The sequence below is a fragment of the Phytophthora sojae genome (assembly GCF_000149755.1).
Source record: "Phytophthora sojae unplaced genomic scaffold PHYSOscaffold_10, whole genome shotgun sequence".
Taxonomy (NCBI): Eukaryota; Oomycota; class Peronosporomycetes; order Peronosporales; family Peronosporaceae; genus Phytophthora; species Phytophthora sojae.
In genome coordinates this window covers 1,764,166-1,784,574 of record NW_009258124.1, presented here as the reverse complement: position 1 = coordinate 1,784,574, position 20,409 = coordinate 1,764,166, and the positions used below count along the sequence as shown (strand labels likewise).

Sequence of the window (20,409 nt, the reverse complement as noted above, 5' to 3'; positions counted from 1 at the left end):
GATCTCTCACTCTAACCGTGTGACAGAACTTGCGAAGCGTGCTCGCGTCAAAGGGAATGATATGAGCAATTTCTCGCGAAAGAATGTGCTCCCTGCAGTGCCAACACCGGGTGTGTTCGCAACTTTAATTGCAGCAGTTGAGGTACTGTGTTCAGTCGCCCAGGAACTCTACAAGCCTATTGTCCACGACACTCTGTCGGTAGCGGCACGCTTTCTCAGTGAGCTACGTACAAGCGAGCTGTCGGCAACTCCCGAGACACTAGTTGGTTGAGCTTGCCGTGTGGGTTGACGACAGGCTGGAGTTATTCCGCGTTCACATCATGGAAGGCAACTGGAATGAGTTAGCGCAGCTCCAGGCTCGCTTCAGTGCATCGCATGAATCATTCGTGCGTGTACATCAGTTAATTCTTCGCCAAGCGATCTCGAACGCAGTAAAAGCAGCAAGCTCGACTTCCGGCCGCCACAACAACCAATCTAGGGGGGAGGGTAATACCAACAATGATAAGCGCGTTTCCATTTTTCATTTTTTCATTTCAAGGTTGAGGTTAGATTGAGTTCATTTATCCTAACTAAGATAACGACCGACGCATCCACCATCAACACCGAGCTCATGTCTCCCGATGCCCCGCTGAATAGTCTACTCCACTTCCGTCGATTTGGCACCGCGGGCAGCGAACGCGGTCCCGCTGCTCCTTCAGCAGCGCCTGCCCTCCGAAGCTTGAGTTCTCCACTGCATTTTCCTGGGCCGACTTGCGTTCCTTCTTCCCAATGTGTTGCAGGCCACCAGCGAGCGCCCCAGCAGCGCTTTATGCGGCGACGTGTCGTCACCTTTCCCGAGTCAGCCGTATCTGGGTCTCTGCCACTGCGATTTTCTTCGCCCCGCCGCGCCATGAGTGCACCATGAGAGGACCACCCCGTCGCAGCCAGCTCCATGCAGCGCAGGCCACGTTGACTGACAGTATGCTCCCGCGCGTCACTACGAGTGCTGTGGAGGGTATGCGCACGTTGGAGTGCCACACACCCGAAGATCTGGTGACCTGCCAGTATCACGCAACCTTTGTAGGCTATGACTACCAGGAGGGCCCACGGCGTCACCCGTGGCCTGGTTTGTAATGGGAAACGGCGCGATGGGCTAGATGTAGACCACCGTGGACCCACCACAGGCCCCTCCTTCCGGCTGACGGTCAAAAGACCGCCGCAATACGCCGCCGCACGCAGCGACGCAGAAATCCAGCTTGGTCCGCGGCTTCACCCCCGAGCTGCCCAGCCGTGGCGTGCAAGCACGCCGGTCAGGTGCATGCCTTTCGCTGGAGCTCCGGTCTCTAGGAACGACTGGCTCCACAAGGGAGTCGCCGTCGTCCAGTCGTGGCCAATCAGATCGCTCTCGATGCTCACCGGCGCGCTCTGATTGGCCAGACAGCTGGGTCAGCTGGCTCTATCGCCGCACTGCCCGCTGATTGGTCCTCCCGGCGACTTGAGCTCCACGGCGCAGATTGACGAGTGCGTTTCCATCCCAGTCGAGGTTCGTGAGGCGGCACCAAGACAAGGTAAGAAGCAGATCTGTCTGCGCTTTCTATCTGCCCAAGGATGAGTGGGGAAGAATGGTACCTGCGTCATTAAGCACCTTTCCCACTTTAAGTCAGCTGCTCTACCCGAGATTGTCCGGGATTTTATCGTCAAGAATTATTGAGGCCTGTCCGCGGATATGAAATGACGCCGGAATGACGGACTAGCTGTCCAACGCGGGGCAATCAGTGAGAAAGCCGCCGGTGCTCCTCGTCCGACTGGTCCAACTGATGCAGAGCAACGTGCAGTATTGCGCATTCCAGCCCCGAAGTCGCTTGAAGGTTTCGTGTCGCTGGTGCCAACCACCTCTGGACCGCCCGAGTTGCTCATGCACTCGAGTCCGTCCACCCCAGGGCCGCTTGAGTTGCTCATGCACTCGAGTCTGTCCACCCCAGGGCTGCTTGATTTGCTCATGCACTCGATGTTGAGTCACTTAATAAGTCCCAGCTTTCGAGCTCAACCGTCTTTGAGCCACGTTCGAGACTAAAGGCTGCGAAATCACCGAGCTTGGAAGAATTTTTACAAGATCGTCAGCATCGTTTCGAGAAAACGAAGCTTGCTCGGAGACGTTTAGCCATGCTTCATGTCGAAGCCGCGGATGTGGAGCTGACTCGAGATCTGAAACGACATGGCTTGGCACCGCCGATGACAATGCCATCATCGGTCACTAGTGGGGACAAGGAAGTGTACTTGCTGGACCGGAACAAGCAAAACTTATACAGCGAATTTATTCGTCGCTCACGAATGCAGTTACCTGGTTTTGTTTGACTGTTACGAGGCAAATCAACGCAGGACATGCGTCCAAGCAAGGCTTTGGAAGAGCCTACCGAATTGCCTTCGTGGTCAACTTATCGGTACCACTTCTAATGTCACGATATTGTTCATCATGGAGTTGTTCCTGAGTGGGAGGGTGAGCTTAAACCGCAAAGAGCGGCACCGCCTAATCCCGGATCGGCCACCAGAGCACTCAATAGCATCGTCAAGCACTTGCGGGCTGGTCAAGCTGCCAATCGCTACCTAGTCCCGGATATTAATCTACTGCCGATGCTGCGAGGGGTAACGTCCAGTCCGTTCGGCGCCGTTCAAAAAGGAGAAGTTGATTTATCCGGGGATGCACGCGTGATACACGACGCCTCAGTGGTGTGAACAGCCAATCGAAGGACAAAGCAGGTTCGAAGCCAAAACGTATGCGACGACCACATTTCAATTCGGCCAGCGTATCTCGGGAGGAACTCGCGCGACCAAGATCGGATCGGACAGCGCCCCCGCGGGCTACCTGCTGGGCAGATTCCTGGGTACCAGTGGCGTGGAGCTCGACTCGGTGGCTGCTGTCTGGACCAGCATTAACAAGGTGGACTAAACTCCAGCTCCGGGTACTACAATTATTGTGAATTGGTAGAGCGGAGGGTGCCCTTCACGATGAGTGGAAGTATTCAGCCAAACCTTGCTCACGCATCGCAACAAGACCGTAGGAGTACTTGCCCGACGAGTAAGTAGTACGACAATATATGTCATCACCATTCACTTTCAGTTCCTCTGGTAATTACGCCCAGGTAACAATGATAATCTTCATTTCCACGACGAGCGCGAGGTGGGGGGGGGGTATAATAGCGACGCTGCCTGCCTCTGGGAAATGGAGTGCAACGAGCGAGAGTAGTCAAATCGCGCCGTCCGTGTCAATAGCGTCGAGGAATCGAGGAACCTACCACACCAAGAGAGGTGGACGTCTGAACACATTCACACTAGCGAGCGTAAAGGACTCAATGAGGAGACGACGACGACGGTTTGGCATTGAGTTTACCTGTTGCCTTGTTGAATGTCCAAGCACCCGAAAACCAAATCGTTGAAAACAATGGTTATACTTTTAAGTACAGGCAATTTTTATACATACTTCAAAGTATTTCTCAAATTCTCAACGTTAATTTCAAAGTCTTGTTACAATTAAAGCTGTAATAATATAGGCGACCCGGAGCGAACGCTACGGGGGAGTACACAGGTCGAATTAGTCAAAAGTTGACCTCTGAAACTGGTATTTACCAGCAATAATGACTCGATCTTAGCGAAACATGTTCAAATCGCAAGTTAGTTTTGTATGCGAGCCCGACTTGGAGCCATTTCTGTTAATAAGGCTTCAGAAATCAATTGATGAACATGACAGTAGCAAGATACGTTGTTGGCAAGATGAATAGTTGCTAAATAGACCATTTTGCTGACAGTCGACTAAGTCGAGTTCTTGAACTACGTCAAGAAGTTACTGAGGACGGCCAGTGTTTCATTTTGGCCTGGAAATCGGAGCAAAAACTTGGAATCCACTCATAAACTATTGAGCTAGGCTAGCTAGATATACAGAGAGAGAGAGTTAAAGCTATTGCAGAACCCTGCTGATATGAATATTGATGCCACTATCGTATCGAGTGGGGAAAGTATTCAGAGAGTGCCTGGTGCGCAGCATGTGCTGCGCACCGAAACCGCTCGCAATGAGGATTAGACAAGTCTGGACGAGCTATTCCAGCACCCGTGAAGCCTTAGTAGTCAATCGTCAGAGTTTCGCGAAATGAGCGGGTAGATATATCGCTCTTTTTATTTAAAATTACGCAACTCGAACCAGAGATCGGTATGGGCCCGAATGCCACCTATAATAACATACAGGTATCCAAATCTGCAGTGACAATATTAACACCCTCCGTTTCATGTTTGGCGAGCATGTCTAACGTGAGACGATGTACTAAGCTTTCAACATTTGAGGCGTACAGCTTGCGTAGATCGAGCTAGCAGACATGATAGCACGAGATATTGACAATCGTTGCCCAGCGATAAAGTATGCTTCAGCGATGCATAGCGTAGTTTGTTTGTGAAATCCTTAGCATCCTTTCACCGGGTGGAAAAAGTCATAGCCCACCCCAAGCCCGCCACATACATATAGTAAGTCAAAACGATTTGCAAGCCCGATGACCCAGTGTTTCGACCTACCCAGTTGCATCCAGCAACACTAGCGATACAATGCACACATGAGGCGAAAGGTACTCGTGTTGTCATCCATATAAGCAAACCAGGATCCCGAGCTACCAAGAAACGGATATGATATCGTGCAATGTCTGAGGGCTTTCATCACGTTTGGCCAGGCGTTGGAGGTTCACCATCTAGTGATCCAATACAAAAACCAAGATAAACTCAGATTGGACCGGTTTCATTCGAGCGGCGATTCGCCAAAATCCAGCCTTTAATAACCAATGGAATTCGAGAAGATTATAGTTCAAACGATTCCGTGTCGAATGGTGAATGATTCATGCGAAACCCAGAAGATATGGTAATTTTGTGATTTGAAGCGCTGTTGCCATTTAATTTGGACTTGTCAATTGCAGCGCAGAATGGAAAGTAATTGATTGAATTACAAGTTTCCTGGCTAACTTGTCCACGTGTCCTACACAGAGCGAACTTACCAACATCTTCTAGAATGTCCTCGACGCTTCCATGACCAACACTCTGGAACGCACTGCAAGTTGCCTTTCTCCGTACTCGTAGACAGAACCAGCAAATCCTTAACATTCCCCCTCACTTTGCACATCTTTTTGACTTGGTTTTAGTAAGCTGACCCACACAGGTAGCTCGGGGTTTCTCCGCCCGCTGTAGTAATAACTCGTAATTTTTAGTCTTATCTTAGACTTGTCCTTGATTTTAGTGCTAAACTACAGCCCCTGAGGTACAGAGTAATACATGTAGCCATTCGTAGCTTTAAATGTAATTGGTTAGGTTAACAAGTTCTCTATTTCGGTTAGAAAGGTAACCGGTTTCGGTAAGTTACAAAAAATTTCTGCCGGCCAAGCACAGCTCTTCGACCTGTGAACATTAAGTTATGTATAATATTATACTGGGATAGGAAGCGACGAAGTGCTGATAGACCAGCCCAAACAGGATTAATTCGGGCGATGTCCCCCCTTCCAATCGACACCGGTGATGAACCGGTAACGCCTTTAGGTCAATTTACAGTAAAGTGATGTCTATTGACCGAGTGTTTTAGACTTCTCAAGAATGATGGAGGCTGGTCCAGTTCATTTGCAAATTCGTCATTGATTTTGCTCTGAAATCGGTTGTACGTCGTGAGCATAGTGGCGATACATTGTCGGGCAGATTCTGCGACTGCGAAGCAGGCGCAGGAGATGCGCGTGGAGCGTGCGGATTGAGTTTATCAATGGCGATCAAAGGTGAGTTAACCAATCCTATCTCAGCCTTCGCGAAGCCCTAGTACATGTATTGTGCTTTGCAAGCTTTTTGTCGTTTTGACTGGAAAAGAAATAGATAGTATCACAATCACATAATTGGCTTCGAAATTATTAGATTGTAGTAGCAAAAAATATTTATCAAACTGCAATTAAACATATTTAATTTTAAGTTTCAAGTAAGCTGGTCGATCAATAGGGGTGGCTTTAACCGTGAACGTGACAAGCACGATGTCGCTCACTCCAAGTGGCCAGAGCTTGCTTGCACGAGTACTCAGCGCTCTCGTTGGTCATACCTCCCCCGTCCTCCTCCAAAGAAAAAGTCATACAGTAGCGGACCATGATCCTGGGGCCACCTTACGATTTGTATTTCGAGGCGCATTAGATGATGGCAATGCGTTTGGCATTCAAGCACTGCCGCGTCACTATCTGTGAGCCCGCCGTCGTGCCGGTGTTGCAGAGACCCGCGGCTCTTTCGGTGCCGTCTGTCGTCAAACTGCTGGGTCCATTTGACCGCGCGCGTGGCAAGACCCAATCGATGCCAGCTATTGCCCCAGTGGACTCGCTTTGACGTGTACGGGTGCTACCGCGTCTTTTGTTGTAAATGCTTGCTTGCTTCGTCCGAGTTCATTATCAGGTCGACCGCGTCTCAAGCTTTTGGTTTACTACTGTGCTGTCAACAGACATGTAGCCTCTTGTCTGTGACAGCCCTGCCGCTTAGCAACAGCGATCAAGTCCTGATAACCGGTACACCTCGTGCGGCAGAAACAATATCCGACCTCGTGCTTCTTTCTGTGGACATTCACGATCACAGCCACTCGATCGAGGGGTCTTATTACAATGGTGAAGACGGCCCTCGACATCTTCACACTCGACCACGCCCATGATCATTACTGAAATTTCACCACAAGACCAACCAACACTCGAGCCCAAAGCACCATGGAAACTGCACTACCGCCCTCCACGCGTATGCTGAGCGAGGAGAACAGCAGCTTGGTGCATGCTTCCATCGGCAAGATCATCTCCACGGGTCTGCTGCTCGACATCGTCCACGTCCTCACGGGTCCGGACCATTTGAGTGCGTTGGCAGCCATGTCGAACGGTGGTTCGTGGAGAGCATTCGCGTTGGGTCTTCGCTGGGGGTGCGGCCACTCGATCGGTTTGATCATCATGGCGGCCATCTTCTTCGCAGCGGGCCAGACAATCGACCTGGACGCGACCGGAGAGTACCTCAACTACGTGGTCGGCGTCTTCACGATCGCGTTGGGTGTCTGGACGGGCAAGAGTGTGTACCGGAAGTATCACCTGAAGCTCGCAGAGGAGAAGGCAGTCGCCGTCATTGATGAAGATCCTCGCAGTCAAAGTCGCACTGGGGCTAACACGCCGACTGTGGTGACTCTGAAGCCGGAGCAGAAGAGCGTGCGACCGACTAACGCCAGCGTTATAGCTGAGCAAGTTGCTTCACCTACGGGGTCGTACGCACTTATGGTGAACGACGGTAACGAGGATGAAGCTGCTGGTTCAGGGACACCAGTGACTTTGAAGCCGGAGATGGAGCCTGAGCAGCCGAAGAGCTTCAAGCACAAGTACTGCTCCAACTTCAGCTTCGACAATCCGCTCGTGCAGAAGATGGCTGCGTTGTGTGTCGGCATCGTCCACGGTATCGCTGGGCCAGGAGGTATCGCTGGGCCAGGAGGTATCCTGGGTGTCTTACCCGCTGTGGTGCTGAACAATTGGGGCAAGTCAACCGCTTATCTGGGCTCGTTCTGCGTGGGGTCGATCTTCATTATGGGCGTGTTCGCGGCGCTATACGGCGAAGTCACGCGTCGACTGGGCGGCAACACGCCAGTGATGGACTTTCGGGTGGGCATGTGCTCCTCAGCGTTTTCGTTTATTGTTGGCTGTCTGTGGATTATCTTGCAGTCTTTTGGCGTGCTCGATGACATCTTCAGGTAAGTTACTACTGTCCAACACTTCCTACAGACAAGAAGAAGAAAAAATGCATTCACATTTAATAAAAAATCGCGAGATTTATGTAAGTTGGATCGTGGTCTTTGGTAGTTTGTGTCCGTCAAAGTTAGTACGCTTGCCCCTTGGCTGTTCCTGGCGGAGGACCTCGGGACCCTTTTCGATACTGTAGTGATCCAGTTTCACGCGTGACGCGTACGTCTTGGATCCTTCCGAGCTGGAGGTGCTGCTCATCATGTTGTGGAAGTAGCCGTACGGCGTGCTCTCGTACACGCCCTTGGACCAGAGTTTCACGTCCAGATTGTCAGCACGACCAACGTACTGCTCGTTTAGCGCCTTGTGGTCTGTGCCGCTCTCGTCGGACATACTGGCACCGTCTCGCGCGATCGCGTCCTCTTCTTCACGTCGGCGAATCACGCGCTTCATCGGGTCGTCCAGTCTGGCTCGGTGGTTGAGGAACTTGGCGTCGCTCAGCGGGTTGTACTCGCTCTCGATGATGATGTCGCGGAAGAGGCCGCCCTTCTTGTTGGTGATGTCCAGGAACTTTTGGTACGCCTCAGCCTTCTCGGCACTTCGCTGCTTGCCGTCCATAGCGTGAACTTTAGCCAGAATCGGGTCGTTGAGCTTGTGGTAGACCTCATTGGTCCACTCCTCGTGCATGCGAGAAAATTGCCGAGCCCTGGACTGCTGCTGCAGCTCCAGCTTCTCCTGGAGCTCCTTCGCGAGGATTTTGCCATCCTTAAGCAGCGAGTTAATCGACTAAAGCTAAAAGATAGGAAAAATAATACTTTACCTCGACGTCCTGCTGCAGCTTCAAATACTGTCCCTCCTTCTTGCTCTTTTGTCGCTGGATGTTCTCGGCGATGGTCTCCGCGAGCTTCTTCTCCATAGCTTCCTGCTCCTTCATGTACAGCTCGTGCTTCATAGCCATGCGTTTCTACATCATTTTTTATCAGGATCAAGCTCTACAGATTCTAGGAAGTTCATTATTTCTTACCATGTGGGTCTCCTTTGAGAGAGCCGAGGCTGTCATTTTACCGCTGGCATTGGTTGATGGAGAGACCGTCGAGCGGGACCTGCGTACGGCGGGATTAAGTGTAAGTGAGACAGGCTTTTCGAATGGGTGAGGCCCTGTGCAACGTACTTCGACGACAGGGACGAGCTGCTCAACGCGCTTTGGCGAAGCTCCTCGAAGTGCTCCGAGTTATGCACCCGGATGCTCATGCTGGACTAGTGTAGTGAATGCTACCGCGCCACGCCAGAACAGTCGAATGATCCCCTCGCAGCTTTGATCGCCGTGAACATTTCCGGGTCAGAACGCAGGCTATTGATAAACTTCGAGACCCGGAAATAGCCACAATAGATACTTTTTTGGCCGCTTGCACTTTGCATCATGAAGTGCTACTGTTTCCAGACCCTTGCATTGAATTCTACGGTAGGGCACGGTACAAGAAGAGATATACTTTTGTGTCCAATTGTCGAAGATGTTAGTAACTCATCCACGGCCCCATTAATACTATCGAGTTACTGCTGAGTAGTATACTCCGCAAATATGTTAGTGATTTTCTCAACACACAAACTTACAGTTAGTGCTGTTTGCAAACGCGTTTGTATGTTTGCTGCTCTATCACTAGCAGATTAAATTAATGGCCACTGTTACCCGTTGTCGAGGGGTCACCCTTACCTTTGAGTACATTTCGCGGACTTTTGAGTAACGAGTAATGTGCTCGGACTTCCGAGTACGTACACTTCATTTAAATTCGTGCGCTGCGTCAACTTGAAACTGTTAATTACACTTTAAATACGTTGCTTGTTCGGACGTCATTCACGAACACAAATAACGTGCTACAAACCCTTTAGGGCAACTTATCTTTTGTTTTCTGCTAGATGACGCTTGAATTCTCTATTAGCTTACTCACGTCCACATAAGTGGATCGATGTTTTACTTCCCCAGATGCATTTACATTGTATCCTCCTCCGGTCTGGACCAAGGTGGCGATGCCGGACGTAACATCCTTCCTAAGTCACATTATATGGAATTACTCAGAAGTCAGTGAAGTGTACTCACAATTAAGTAGCACCCGTTGCCGAGTTCACATTCCATGTACGCACCACAGCGTAGCAAGAGTAATCTAGTGCTGCTTACTTTGAAGAGACCATGGTTGGTATAAGGAAGAATATCTTCGTGTGCAATCCAGCTTACGACAAGTGACAAGAGCTTCAACTATTTTTAGTTCAAGATACTTCGAAGTAAAAAGCAAAAAGTCATGACTCGGTCATGACTCAGTGACCTGATATCCGGGGATAACAGCCGTTTTTTGGCGTGTTACCTCGAGATACCAGTTGGTGGGTCATTACCCAAATACTACGATTTGATTGGCAGTATTACCTAATTACAAATTTGGGGCGAACCTCCATTAACACATCTCAAGTTTGCCATTGCCCGTCGCTCGTACCCCGTGCCGTCGGGCATCTTGGCGATCGAGTGCCCGCGTCTGCCCACCCTGCCTGTCGAGCACCCTGCCCGCCGAGCACGCTGCCTGCCGAGCACGCGTCGGTACGTACTGTTGGTCGTCGTGTACATGGTCATCGTACACACGACGCCGCTAATTGTGACTCTGTGGTGGTGGCTCTAGTAGCAGGTCATGCACATCTAGGGCAGCTAGGACGATGTCCTGGAGCACTACAACGCCTACAGGGTGATGCTGGGCCTCGTCGTCAGCATGACGGTACCTTTGTGAGGATCCCCTTCTTCCTGTTGCTCAAGACGTGCTGGTTCGCAGCGGCACGATCTGGGTATGGCCATCGAGCATTGCAGCTCTGTTGGCATCTTCATATCCGGCCAGTCGAGCAACCGCACTAAGAGCAACAAGACGCGTGTTGAAGGCAGCGATATGTGCGCGCTCATCAACGCTTCCTCCTACGCTACGTCCAACGCCACCGCCTCGACCGTCGTCGAGACGTACGACGAGAACGCGAACGGGCCATACCTGCGCTTCCTGGGCTTTGAATCGCCATCGTGACCATCATTCAGGAGCTAGTGCGCAGCCCCATCGAGGCCGTAGACACTGGCCGTGTTAGCTAAGCGCGCTTTCATATCGGGACTGAAAGGGGTTATGGCAACTAATTTAATGATGTAAATGTTGGTATTGCAGTTCAGATAATGATGTCAATTAGACTGTCGAATGCATTACGCTGCTAATGTAAGTCATCGTGCTGTTTGCTGCGAAGCCATTTTGAATAACTGTCGATGCTCTTGTTCCCCCTCTCCGTATCAGCTCTTTCAATTGCATCGTCGATAGAGAGACCGCCATTCACGAAGCTACGTGCGTGATTGATGACACATCGACGCCTGGAAAAGAATTTCGCTTCTTTTGATGACGCTCTCCATTTTGTGCCAAATGTTTCCTCCAGGTACTCGATCGAAGGCTGACTAGCCAGACCATGGTGCCACTCTGTCCAAAGCTCTCGTACGGTTGAAACTCGTCGGCCCATGTTGTACTGGGGAACTGTGACTGGTTCTAACTGAGGTGAATGCGCTAGCAAGTGCTTGAGCGCGGAATTGTTGAAACGGTCCACCGAAGATCGGATGGCGGCGAAGTCGAGCAGGAAGGATGTCAAATAGAAATGCAGCGTCTTGAAGCAACAAAGGTGCGTAAGAATTTCAACAATTCAATGAACCCTCGAGCGGCGAGGTTGCATTCCCACTCACCATCTAATAGCTTCTGTTTGCAACTTTCAAGCCCAGGAAAAATCTGTTGCTTCAGGTCATTGGGTGGGTCCACAATGGCGAGCTCCAAATAATAAAGACGTGCACGTGGGGGGGGTGTCCTGACAGAGCACGAATCGCTTCTCGCGCCAGAGGAGCGGAATATACTGCTTCCACGGTGCCAAGGCCCCATCGGCCATGTCGGCGAGTTTGGGAGATCTCGACATCAGCGCCTTCCAGTTGTCGTACGCCCTGTTGTCGGTTGATATGAGTCTTTTTATTGAACGTAAGGCCAAGATGATCAAAAACAGCCTCGTAGCTTTTCTTGTGAGTGCTGTAGGATATAGCTTTATTTCGATCTCGGCCACTTAGGAACTTGATGTCATACCAGTCCTCCGATCTCCGAAAGGAGGGAAATGATTCATTATTGAGATGAAAGCGCTCAAACAAGTAGAAAGCAACCGCTCCAACAGGGCATAAATGAACAGCCTTATTGCGCATGAAGCCGACATGCTGAAGTTTTCCAAACGTATTCGTTTTCCCATGTTGGATTAGCAGGACCAACGCAATGCACGGCTGAAAACCCTCCTTGTCAAATTCCTGGGAAAACATATCAGCCAGCTCCAGATCACGAATGTTTTCGCCTCGTAGTAAGCCAAAATGCGATACCAAAAACGCAGCCCTCCCCATGAGATCATCCAAAACGAAAAAAGTATCACAAATCTGAGTGAATTGAGCCTCGGACTGATAGCCGTCCAGCAGCGATCCCACGCCGCGATCTGTGTAGTTTTTCTTTCGTGTCGACGTAGTTTCTGCCTGGACAGTCGACAACAGTTGCTTCACCTTATACGTGCGAGGATGATCGTTAGCGTTCATCTTGTTGGCGACATGCTAATTGTATAGGTCTACCATAGGGTTGACGTAGCCGTACACCGTTGAGACGCCCTTCTTCTTCTTCGACTCTCTGCCTACGACTTGGGTGTCCAAAAAGAGATGAAGCTTGCTACCAGTGACCGTAACACCATCGCTAAACTCCATCGATTGGCTCCACTCTGCAAACTCCTTTTGGTAGCCCTCGTACTTCCGTTGTATTAATTGGTCGACTGTCGATAGCCTTCTGAAGGGTGGCTTGCTCTCGCTCAGGTACAGTAACCAGCTCGCAACTTGCAGTACAGACGATCTTCTCCGTAGTGATAGCCTCGGGAGACCACTTTTTATCACAATCCAGAGGCATCACTATCTAAATATGTACCACAATGACGGTACAATATCGTTTCAAGGTACCAGTGTAGTGATAATGCGTACCAGTGTAACAGTGATACACAGGTAATGCGCACTTGTGGGCTTGTAGTGCACTCGATACGTGGTCAAAGCACTAGATACAAGTAGTTGTTGCGCTGGACATTATAATATCTACTAGTACTTGTAGTGCACTCGATACGTGGTCAAAGCACTACATGTAGATACAAGTAGTTGTTGCGCTGGACATTATAATATCTGCTACTATGGCGCGAGGACTGGGCACTATTCAGATGGAACTGGAAGGACGGCACAGGTAGCTACAATGCGAAATCTAGTCTAGCGCCCAGGCTAAAACGATAAATGCGCGTTCCAGAATCGCAACATGCAAAACTGTTAAGTTTATTCAAAATAATATGACCGCGAACTCGGAGAATCCAAGTCCATTCAAGGTCGCAAGCGACCCACGTTGTGGTTGAACTTTGCCGGACATGCTTTACGAAATGGACATTTTCATAGTTAATGGTCTCTTGATAGTGATAAAGCCCAATCTCGTATCACTAAGCACTATCCGGACTCCGGAGGTTGGAGGATGCTTTGACTTGAATTTGTATGTCGTCGGTCACCGGGAGAGCCTCCATTAGTGATAACCAGAATGTGTCCCTATTCGGGATATCACTCCAAAGAGGATCATCTGTACACTGTACACGTGGGCAACTCGCCCGGATAAGCCTTATCAAAAAGTAAGGAGTCGTACAAGTTGTACGGTACAACCAACCACCTTACCGTTAGGTGCTTGCTAACTTTTTGATAAACTCCGAAAAAGAAGAGTAACACTGTAGATCAATCAGCTTAGTACGTCAAATGTCTGTGGACACCCTCGTGCGTCGACTACATGTAATAACCTAGGCTAGAAGACCACAGAAATTCTCTGAGTTGACCACAAAGCATATGAAATTCACCTACCGTACCGCTGTTACTACATGTACCCGGGATTGCAGATGCGAGAGCACTTGGCACGCGCTTCTGCCACGGTTCAGTTACGAAGCCCCTAGTCTGGCAATGGTCAACACCTTCACCGTACATGGAAGTTACAGTAACCCAGGCACGCCGTGCAGCGAATTCCACTGTCCGTAAAGTGAATTTTCGTCCCATCGACGAAAACATTAGGATCTTTTTCCCCGCAGCAAGCAACACACACCAAACCTTTTGCCAAGTCCCCAGTTCATGGCCATCGCCTCCATTGCCTCTAGGTAAACGATTCGGTTGACAGGGGAGTACAGTCCAACAAGCCGCTTTTCCGCGAAAAAAGAACCCAATATGAGCATTCTGGGTATCATGTCACCTTCTACAAGGATTTGAGGCTGTCGAACAGAAAAACCCGCTTGTCGCGCATAGCCTCGACCCCCAAAGCGCCAGACGTTCGCAATCCTCTTCCAACGAGGCTGATGGCGATGGCCGCAACCGAGCCAAACGCTCATTTCTCAACGAGACGGCAGGCGCCAACCTACCTACTCGTGGCTCCCCCCTCAGCAGTAGAATGGCGCCCACGAGAGACCTCCAGTCCACTCGGTACCGGGTGTCGGGAGAGCCCATGGCCGAGGACGACGTCGATGCCGCAGTCTCCAGTATGGAGGCGTCAGAGACCAATCGGCGGAGGAAGAGGCAGCGCCCGAGCGACGTCTTCCGGGTCGACGACTTCCTGGTCTCCGCGCCGTGGCTCGGCTGGCTCTTCATCTACACGTTCGCCATCTTCTACTTCTCGGCCAGTCGCTGCGTGGCGCTCAAGGCGCTCGTGACCAAGTACAGCAGCGCGGCCGACTACACGTCGAGCGTCAAGGCCGCCGTCATGAGTCTCGGCTTCCTCGAGGACTTCGTCTGCACCACGTACTTCGCCAGCGCGCTGTGGCTGTTCGACGTGCTCAAGCAGGCGGCGATGGACCACCACAAGCTCGGTGTCTTCGCGCGGGTGTGCGGCGGCGTCGTGACGTTCGCCGTGTCGTGGCTGCTGTTCCTGGCCATGATGGGGCCCTTCATCGCCGACTTGCTGCTGGTAGTGCACAGGGACATGAGGTTTAGCAGTGGACTGGTGGCCACGTTGATCAGGGAGCGGGAGCACTTGAAAGACGCGCCGATCTCCGAGGAGGAGGTGAACTCAGGCTACATCAACGCGGTGGGGCTCGTCCTGGTCGCGACGTTCTTCGGTCTTGTGCGGACGTTCGGTAGCTGGACGGACCTGGCGCAGTGGAACCCCACGCATGTAGTGTCCGACTTCCTAGTACCGAAGCTCGTCGTCCTGGAGAAGCGCAGCGTCAAATTTGTTAACAAGAACGCAGTGCAAGACCGCGAGAACCAGCTAGAAGAGGGACCAGAGACAGCGGACGCAAACTCCAGTGAAGAAGCGGACGCGTTGCTGTCCCCGGCCAAGCGTGGCTTCAGCTATCAGCAGCTGAGCTGCCACCACGCTGTTCGACTTGCTGTCGCCCTCATTGGACTTGTTGGCTTCCCCGCGGTTGTGGTGGAGATCAGCTGCGCCAGCTCACCGCTTATTGCCTACTCCGCGCTGAACGCGACGCTGAACGAGCTGTTCGCCTACGCGCTGCAGCCCGCGCCGTCGGACGTGACACTAACGACTGTGATAGGCGAACGCCCGTGGGTGGAGACGTATATTCACCCTACCGAGAAGCACGAGCTGTTCGGAGTTGACTCGCTCTACCGACGTACTACCGGATTCCGAGGAGATCTCGCGTTCGACGTCGACGTATCGAGCGCAAACCCTCCTAACGTTCTCGTCCTTGGCGTGGAGTCGTTCAGGTATCAGGACTCGCGCTACATGGTGGGCCAAGGGGACCCGTCCAACCTGTTCAAGGGGACGGACATGACCATCACGCCCAACTTCGACCGGTGGGCGAAGCGCGGCGTCGCCATGCGCAACATTTGGTCGAGTAACCCGACGAGTCGATCCTTGGAGAGCGTTCTATTCGCCCAGGTGCCGTACGACAGCGCTGTGAAGACCGCCATCACTGGTGGTAGGAACGGCACGGAGCTCTCCGGTCTGCCCCAGCTCTTCACTCAGAAAGGGTACGAGACCTGGTTCACAACGGGATCTTCGATCGACCTGGACGACTGGGACAAGTTCCTCCCTACGCACGGCTTCGACACGATTTGGGACAACAAGAAGATGATGGAGATCGCGGAGAGCGACCTGGGTATCCAACCCGACGACTGGCTTGGAGACCCGCACCGCGGACTGAACTGGGGCGTCCACGACGACTTGAGCTTCCAGATTCTGGGCGATCTGCTCGTGAACAAGACCAAGGCGCAGCGTGAGCGCGTCGCCAGTGGTGAAGAGAAGAACCCTGCGTTCATCACGCACTACACCATCACCAGCCACGCGCCGTTCGACTCGTGGCCGAAATGGTACGAGGAGGAGAAGCCCGACTTCTCCGTCTTCTACGAAGGCCACGCGCACGCGGAGCTCATCGAGAGGTACCTGACCGTACGGTCCTTCACTGATCTGGAGCTGGGCAAGTTCATGGACCGCATGCTGAAGGAAGGCGTGCTCAACGACACCATCGTCATCATCACGGGAGACCACGGCCAAGCTCCGGAAGCGGACGTCACCAACACCCACGAAGAGTCCATGACTCGAGTCGCAGCCGCTATCATCGCGGAAGGGCGATTGGGTGACGCTGTGGGGATGGTCATCGAGGACGCTGTGGAGCAGTACGACTTCCTCAACACATTGGCGGACATCACCGGTGTCCCGGAGGGAGGATTCATCCAGACTGGAGTCGGCCGGTCACTCAAGCGCAAGGTGCCGTACGGGGAGCGCGTGGTGTTCAGTAACGAGCCGGCGCGCAAGATGTCGCTCGTGCGCGGCCACCAGCGACTGCGCTACGACCAGGTGAGCGACGTGGTGACGCTGCACGATACGGAGACCGACCACGCCATGAACATCGACCTCTTCCCGAACCTTACAGCCGAAGCGCAGGCCGAGTGGCAGACCTGGAGAGACTACGGCAGGAGACTCGCTGCGTACTACACGAAGCGATGGGACGAGAACTGCCTGCTCGCCGTCAACTGCACCGCAGCGGCCTAAACCACAGTGACAGCAACAGCATATATACACTACCATTATGAACTGTATCCACTTCAACATCGCGTCTTAGAGCAAATAAAATTTGCTCTTATAAGCAACCAAATGCTCTTAAAACCGCATAAGCTAATCAACCAATCACATCGCACCGTGCGAATAGCTCATCATAGCCACAAGCTCCGCGAGGATGCGGATGCTGCAAGCGCTCTCGTTCCCGTGCGTCTCCGCGCGCCGCGCGCCCTCGCTGCTTCGGTCGCAATGGCTGACCACCTGCTCGGGCGCTTCCTCCTCCACGTCCCGAGATCTGAAGATGTTTAACGCGCTCTCGGGCGAGTGCGAGCCGCTCCCGCGAGAGACCTCGGTCACTCGGAATGTGCTGAAATGGTACTCCTGCGGCCCCACAGTGTACGACAAGGCCCATCTGGGCCACGCTCGGGCCTACGTGAGTCAGGACATTATGCGCCGAGTGGCGGAGCGCACGGGCGGCTACAAGGTGCAGCTGGTCATGGGCGTCACGGACGTGGACGACAAGATCATCCGCCGCGCGCAGGAGCAGCGCGTGAGCTTCCAGACGCTCGCGCGGCAGAAGGAGCAGCAGTTCTTCGAGGACATGGCCAGGTTCTACGTTCGTCCCCCCACCGCCATCACCCGAGTCAGCGAGCACCTGCCCGAGATCATCAAGTACGTCGAGCAGATCCAGCACAAGGGCTTCGCGTATGAAGCTGCGGACGGGTCAGGAGTGTACTTTAACACTACGCAGCTGGGTGACAAGTACGGGAAGCTGGACCCGAGACGACAGAGTCAACAGGATGCCGAGGTGCTTGCGGCCGTGGAGGAGAGCGACGTTGTGGAGGAGGAGGAGAAGGTGAAGAAGGACCCCAAGGACTTTGCGTTGTGGAAGGCTGCTAAAGAGGAGAACGAGCCGGCGTGGGCGTCGCCCTGGGGCATGGGACGACCGGGGTGGCATATTGAGTGCTCGGCGATGACGCATCATGTACTTGGGGAGAAGCTGGACGTGCACACTGGCGGCGTGGACTTGAGGTTCCCGCACCATAACAATGAAATCGCGCAGTGTGAGGCGCATAACCACGGGCAACATCAGTATGGGCACAACGAGGAGTGGTGCAAGCACTTCGTGCACTTCGGACACCTGTATATTCGAGGACGGAAGATGTCCAAGTCGCTCAAGAACTTCATCTCGGTCAGGGATTTCTTGGGGCAGGGACATACGGCCGACCACTTCCGACTCTTCTGCCTGCAGTTCAAGTATCGCGCCAACTTGGTGTACTCGGAGGATCGAGTGCGTGACGCGGAGGCAGTGGCTGACAAATTGAGGGGGTTCTTCCGCAGCGTCATGGCGTACGGCGGGGATCACGAGGTGGCACGCGGATCCGAGGTCAAGTCGAAGCGCTGTGAACAGCCAGACTTGGAGTTGCTGGACGCTCTCTTCGCTACTCAAGCACAGGTCGACGAGGCTTTGCTGGCGGACCTGGATACTCCTCGCGCGCTGTCACTCGTTTTGGAGTTGGTGTCTCGTGGAAATACGTACTTGCTGGCGCAACGGGGCGATTCGGAAGCCCCCGATGAGGTACTGCTGTCGTTAACGAACTACGTGCTTGAAGTTCTCGAGCTCTTCGGCCTCGAGGGACTCCACGCCGAGTTTTCAGCTATGATGCGTCGTCGATTCGCGGCTCCAGGTCAAACGTCACAGCAGAAATCGACTGGCAGCGAGGACCACGTCAGTAGGGACGAGCAAGAGGCTCTCCTGCGGTCTCTACTGAAGTTCCGTGCTGCTGTAAGGGAAGAGGCCCTGCGTGATCCGAAGCAGCCAGGAAATGCCCGCGTTCTCGCTCTGTGTGACGCATTGCGTAATGAGGAACTACCTCCTCTGGGCATCCAGATTGAGGACCTCGCACCAGGACGCTCCGTGTTCAAGCTGCTGTCGCCTGCAGAGCGCCAAGCGGCCCAAGCTGAAGCGGAAGAGTCAAAGCAGGCATCCCAAGAAGTGGGCAAAGCTGCGCAGGCCCTAAAGCAGAAGCAGCTCGAGTTCGAGGCGCTGATGCAGATCGCTCCGTTGGATTTCTTCAGACTGTTGCCGGAGTTTGCAGGTCGCTTCGACACTTTTGACGCCGAGGGCTTCCCGCTGTTCGAGGACGGAGAGGCACTGACCAAGAGTCAACGCAAGAAGCTGGCCAAGAAGCTGGCCAAACACGAAAAGTCCTACACAAAGTACTGGGCGGTCAAGAACAATGAACAGTAGCAGCTGCAATTGAGAGAAACAAAATACAAACCAGCTAACCTATATACACACAGGGTGAACCACGTCACTGACAGCTTTACAATACGCAGAGCCCCAGCTGCCGAGTTGAATGGATCCAGCTCAACCTCTTAGCAGGCAATAGCGGGCGAGTCGGCATCCACATACTTGACGCCCGTCGCCGCCGCGCCCTGGGTCGGGACGTGTGACGGCGCCTTGGACCGCACGTACGAGTATCCGAACCGCTGGTTCTTGCGGCGGTGGCGGATGAGCACCGCAGCCGCCACAGCAGCTCCACAGACCGCAGCAAAGATCAGCGCCCCCACTGGCAGATTGTTGGACGCGTACTCGTACGCCGCCATCACTGCCGACTTGGACGCGCTCTCAAAGCACACCGTATCCATGAACATGAGCGTGGAGATGCCTATGGCCTGCTGCACGACCACCATGCAGTCGTCGTCGCTGAACTTGCCGTCAGCTCCCTGCACGCGGTAGCGCACATACGTCATGGTCTCAATGTCCCCGTCCTCGCCCGTAGCCAAGTCCTGCTGCTCTACTGCGTCGTACTTGACGTGCAGCGAGTGGGTGCTCAAGAAGGACGCCGGGGCGGCCTCTGCGATGGTGCGTTGCACCGCCTTGCCCACTTCGGCCTTGTGTCTCGGCAGGTCCAAGTGCTCCAGCAGGTCGCACTCGATGTCTGCCTCGTCCTCGGTCGTGCCATTGACGCAGTCCATCGTGAGCTTGAGCACCGACACGTAGGGCCGCTTGGCGTCCATCATGCTGCTCTGGAAGCCGTAGTCCACCAGCAAGTACACGCGCATGACCTCGCTCATGTCCGTCTGCACGAGCTCTAGGGGACCGCCGCCCGTGCCGATCTCGATCTCCTGCACCTCCTCTCGGGGCTCCGTCTTCTCGGCCTTGAGCACTTGTAACACCGAAGCCTTGAGCGCAGTGCGCCCCACCTCCTGCTGGTACTGCAGCATGAACTGACCCACGAGGTCCAGCACCTCGTCGCTGCGCGTGTCCATGGGCAGGAACTTGTCCGGCGGGTTCACGGGCGCCGCCGCGATGATGGCTTCCTCTCCTTCCAGCAGCTGCAGCTCGTTGTCCAGGTCCGTGACGATGTAGCCGTCTTCTAGGTGCGTTGCAGCCACGTTGACGAGCTCCTGCTGATCCTCGGGGCTGAAGGGGCTCGGGATGGCCGCCTGGTCCGCCAGCACGTCGTCCAGCGGCGCCAGCTCCGGTACGTTCTGCGCCGCGACCACCTTGGCGCTCATGGCGTCCAGCAGGAGCAGCAGGGCGAGGCAGGAGGAGCGCTGCGGGGGCTGCATAGCTGGCTTGCTGACTGGCTGGG

General features: G+C 53.4%; 8 protein-coding genes across 8 annotated transcripts; 6 read left to right on the top strand and 2 right to left on the bottom strand.

The window, feature by feature from the left end:
• Positions 1-2,217: 2,217 nt before the first annotated feature.
• On the top strand, positions 2,218-2,712 carry PHYSODRAFT_318847 (hypothetical protein; the record flags this gene model as incomplete). The annotated part of the gene is made up of 2 exons (XM_009537482.1): positions 2,218-2,323; positions 2,459-2,712. The coding sequence occupies 2 exons, from the start codon at positions 2,218-2,220 to the stop codon at positions 2,710-2,712; spliced, it is 360 nt and encodes a 119-aa protein (XP_009535777.1).
• Positions 2,713-2,752: 40 nt separating this feature from the next.
• On the top strand, positions 2,753-2,926 carry PHYSODRAFT_525552 (hypothetical protein; the record flags this gene model as incomplete). Its single annotated transcript, XM_009537481.1, has 1 exon — positions 2,753-2,926. A coding segment is annotated over one exon (174 nt), but the record flags the coding sequence as incomplete, so codon positions are not given.
• A 3,796-nt stretch (positions 2,927-6,722) lies between these two features.
• PHYSODRAFT_305889 (hypothetical protein) lies at positions 6,723-7,739 on the top strand (the record flags this gene model as incomplete). The annotated part of the gene is made up of 1 exon (XM_009537480.1): positions 6,723-7,739. The coding sequence occupies one exon, from the start codon at positions 6,723-6,725 to the stop codon at positions 7,737-7,739; it is 1,017 nt and encodes a 338-aa protein (XP_009535775.1).
• Positions 7,740-7,814: 75 nt separating this feature from the next.
• On the bottom strand, positions 7,815-8,975 carry PHYSODRAFT_525136 (hypothetical protein; the record flags this gene model as incomplete). The annotated part of the gene is made up of 4 exons (XM_009537479.1): positions 7,815-8,489; positions 8,545-8,688; positions 8,749-8,827; positions 8,896-8,975. The coding sequence occupies 4 exons, from the start codon at positions 8,973-8,975 to the stop codon at positions 7,815-7,817; spliced, it is 978 nt and encodes a 325-aa protein (XP_009535774.1).
• A 1,472-nt stretch (positions 8,976-10,447) lies between these two features.
• PHYSODRAFT_288710 (hypothetical protein) lies at positions 10,448-10,896 on the top strand. Its single transcript, XM_009537478.1, has one exon. It carries the CDS (start codon positions 10,550-10,552, stop codon positions 10,772-10,774), a length of 225 nt encoding a protein of 74 aa, XP_009535773.1. The 5' UTR covers positions 10,448-10,549; the 3' UTR covers positions 10,775-10,896.
• A 3,826-nt stretch (positions 10,897-14,722) lies between these two features.
• On the top strand, positions 14,723-16,801 carry PHYSODRAFT_524088 (hypothetical protein; the record flags this gene model as incomplete). Its single annotated transcript, XM_009537477.1, has 2 exons — positions 14,723-15,034; positions 15,128-16,801. 2 exons carry the CDS (start codon positions 14,723-14,725, stop codon positions 16,799-16,801), a joined length of 1,986 nt encoding a protein of 661 aa, XP_009535772.1.
• A 307-nt stretch (positions 16,802-17,108) lies between these two features.
• PHYSODRAFT_564877 (hypothetical protein) lies at positions 17,109-19,058 on the top strand (the record flags this gene model as incomplete). Its single annotated transcript, XM_009537476.1, has 1 exon — positions 17,109-19,058. One exon carries the CDS (start codon positions 17,109-17,111, stop codon positions 19,056-19,058), a length of 1,950 nt encoding a protein of 649 aa, XP_009535771.1.
• On the bottom strand, positions 19,044-20,083 carry PHYSODRAFT_352753 (hypothetical protein; the record flags this gene model as incomplete). The annotated part of the gene is made up of 1 exon (XM_009537475.1): positions 19,044-20,083. The coding sequence occupies one exon, from the start codon at positions 20,081-20,083 to the stop codon at positions 19,187-19,189; it is 897 nt and encodes a 298-aa protein (XP_009535770.1). The 3' UTR covers positions 19,044-19,186.
• Positions 20,084-20,409: the final 326 nt, after the last annotated feature.

Bases quoted from the DNA above. Each gene is read 5' to 3' on its own strand.
- PHYSODRAFT_288710 (XM_009537478.1), top strand. From the start codon at position 10,550: ATGGCCATCGAGCATTGCAGCTCTGTTGGCATCTTCATATCCGGCCAG.